The sequence below is a fragment of the Priapulus caudatus genome, unplaced genomic scaffold (genome assembly GCF_000485595.1).
Source record: "Priapulus caudatus unplaced genomic scaffold, Priapulus_caudatus-5.0.1 Scaffold2385, whole genome shotgun sequence".
Classification (NCBI taxonomy): Eukaryota; Metazoa; Priapulida; class Priapulimorpha; order Priapulimorphida; family Priapulidae; genus Priapulus; species Priapulus caudatus.
In genome coordinates this window covers 6,408-8,487 of record NW_014579446.1, presented here as the reverse complement: position 1 = coordinate 8,487, position 2,080 = coordinate 6,408, and the positions used below count along the sequence as shown (strand labels likewise).

Genomic DNA, 2,080 nt, shown 5'->3' with positions numbered 1-2,080 from the left:
GCATCGTCCTGCATGCATCCCCCACAGCATCCCGCTACACATGCCTCCTGCAGCATCCTGCAGGCATTCCTGCAGCATCCGCTGCAGCATCCCCGCAGCATCCCTGCAGCATCCTCCTGCAGCATCCCTGTCAGCAATCCCTGCAGCATCTCCGCAGGCATCCCTGCAGCAATCGCCGCGAGCAATTCCTGCAGCATCCCTGCAGGCATCCCTGCACGCATCCACCGCAGCAATTCGCTGCATGGCATCCCTGCCGCATCCCTGCAGCATCCCCGCAGCATCCCCGCAGCATCTCCCTGCAAATGGCATCCAGGGCAAGCAATCCCGCCCGCATCCCTCCAAGCATTCAAGCTGCCTGCATCCCTGTCCGCATCCTTGCCACATCCCCTGCAGCATCCCTGTCAGCATCCCCGCATCCTCCCTGCAGCAATTCCTGGCAGGCATCCCTCCAGCATCCCTGCAGCATGCCCTTGCATGAATTTTCCCTGCAGCATGCCCTGCGAGCATCCCCTGCAGCATCCCCAGCAGCATCCCCTGCAGCATCCCTGGCTAGCATCCCATGCAGCATCCCTGCAAGCATCCTTGCAGCATCCCTGCAGCATCGCCTGCAGCATCCCGCAGCCATCATGTCGCAGTCCCTGCAGTATCCTGCAGCCTCCCTGCAGCATCCCCCCGCGCATCCCCACAGCTCCCTGACAGCATCCCTGCAGCATCGCCTCAGCATCCTTGCAGCAGTCCCGTGCAGGCATGCCCTGCAAGCATCCCTGCCCGCATCCCTGCAAGCAAATCGCCGTGCAGCATCCCGCAGCATTCATGTCGCAATCCCTGCAGGTATCCCTGCAGCACCGCACATCCCTGCAGCATCACTGCAGCATCCCTGCATGCATTAACCGCCCGGATCGCCTGTCCGCATCCCTGCCCGCATCCCTGCCCGCATCTTCTGCCTCCGCATCCCTGAGCAGCATCTTCGTAGTATCTATTCATGAGCGATGTGTTGCCGATACGTATACCTCTCCTTCCGTCCGCACAACACCACTCGCCTTATTCACGCCTGGTCATTAGCGGGCTAGTAATAACAGCATACACGCTATTTACCCATAGGACGCTAATGATCCTAAATGGAAGCTACACTCACACGCGCGCACAACACCACACACCACGACATACACACACTACACACACACATACAGACATACACACCACGCAACGTCAACACACACCACAACACACACACACACACACACACACACACACACACACACACACACACACACACACACATACACCCCCCCCACCCCACACACACACACACCCCCCCCACACACACACAGGGAGGAATTGCACTCAAGCACACGATGTATAAACGCTCTGCTGTACTGCTCAGTCACCGCGTCTGCGCATGCGCGCTGCGACAATGCCGACCATTAGATGGGGGGGGGTCGTTATTAAAAACGATAACGCTACAATAACGTTTTTGCAACGCACGCTCGCAGCATCAGCAGCAGCAGCATTGGGAACGCTCTACTCCCCCGTGCGCTCCATATCTATTACTGCCACCTCCACCACAGCCTCCCTCCCCTCCTCTCCCTCCTCTCCCTTCCCCCTCCCCCCGCCGCGCCCGTCGCACTCTATATAACTGCCGTCACCGCCGCCTCTCCCGCCGCGACCGTCCGCTGCCGTGCATTTATTTATTAAGCGTTATTTATACACGCGCATCCGCTGCCGCTGTGGATAGCCAGCTGACGTCATCGCGCTGACGTCACGGCGGCGTATGCTCAGGTGAGCGGGCGGGCGGAGAGTCGCCGGAGAGATAGATAGAGAGAGCCAAGAGGAGAGAGAGAAAGAAGAGAGGAGAGAGAGAAGAGAAGAGAGAGAGAGAGAGGGGAGGAGAGAGAGAGAAGAATAGAGAGAGCGAGAGAGAGATAAGAGCGAGGAATAGAGAGAGAGAGAGAGAGAATAGAGAGGCGAGAGATGATAGAAAGAGCGAGAGATAGAGAGAGGGAGAGAAAGAGAGAGAGCAGAGTAAAGAGAAAGAGATGAGAGAGAGAGGGAGAGGAGAGAGAGAGAGTAGAGGAGAGGA

The 2,080-nt window shown here is 58.1% G+C and overlaps 1 protein-coding gene across 1 annotated transcript; it reads right to left on the bottom strand.

The window, feature by feature from the left end:
- Positions 1 to 401: 401 nt before the first annotated feature.
- Positions 402 to 815, bottom strand: LOC106818626 (keratin-associated protein 5-4-like). Its single transcript, XM_014823315.1, has one exon. The coding sequence runs from the start codon at positions 813 to 815 to the stop codon at positions 402 to 404; it is 414 nt and encodes a 137-aa protein (XP_014678801.1).
- Positions 816 to 2,080: the final 1,265 nt, after the last annotated feature.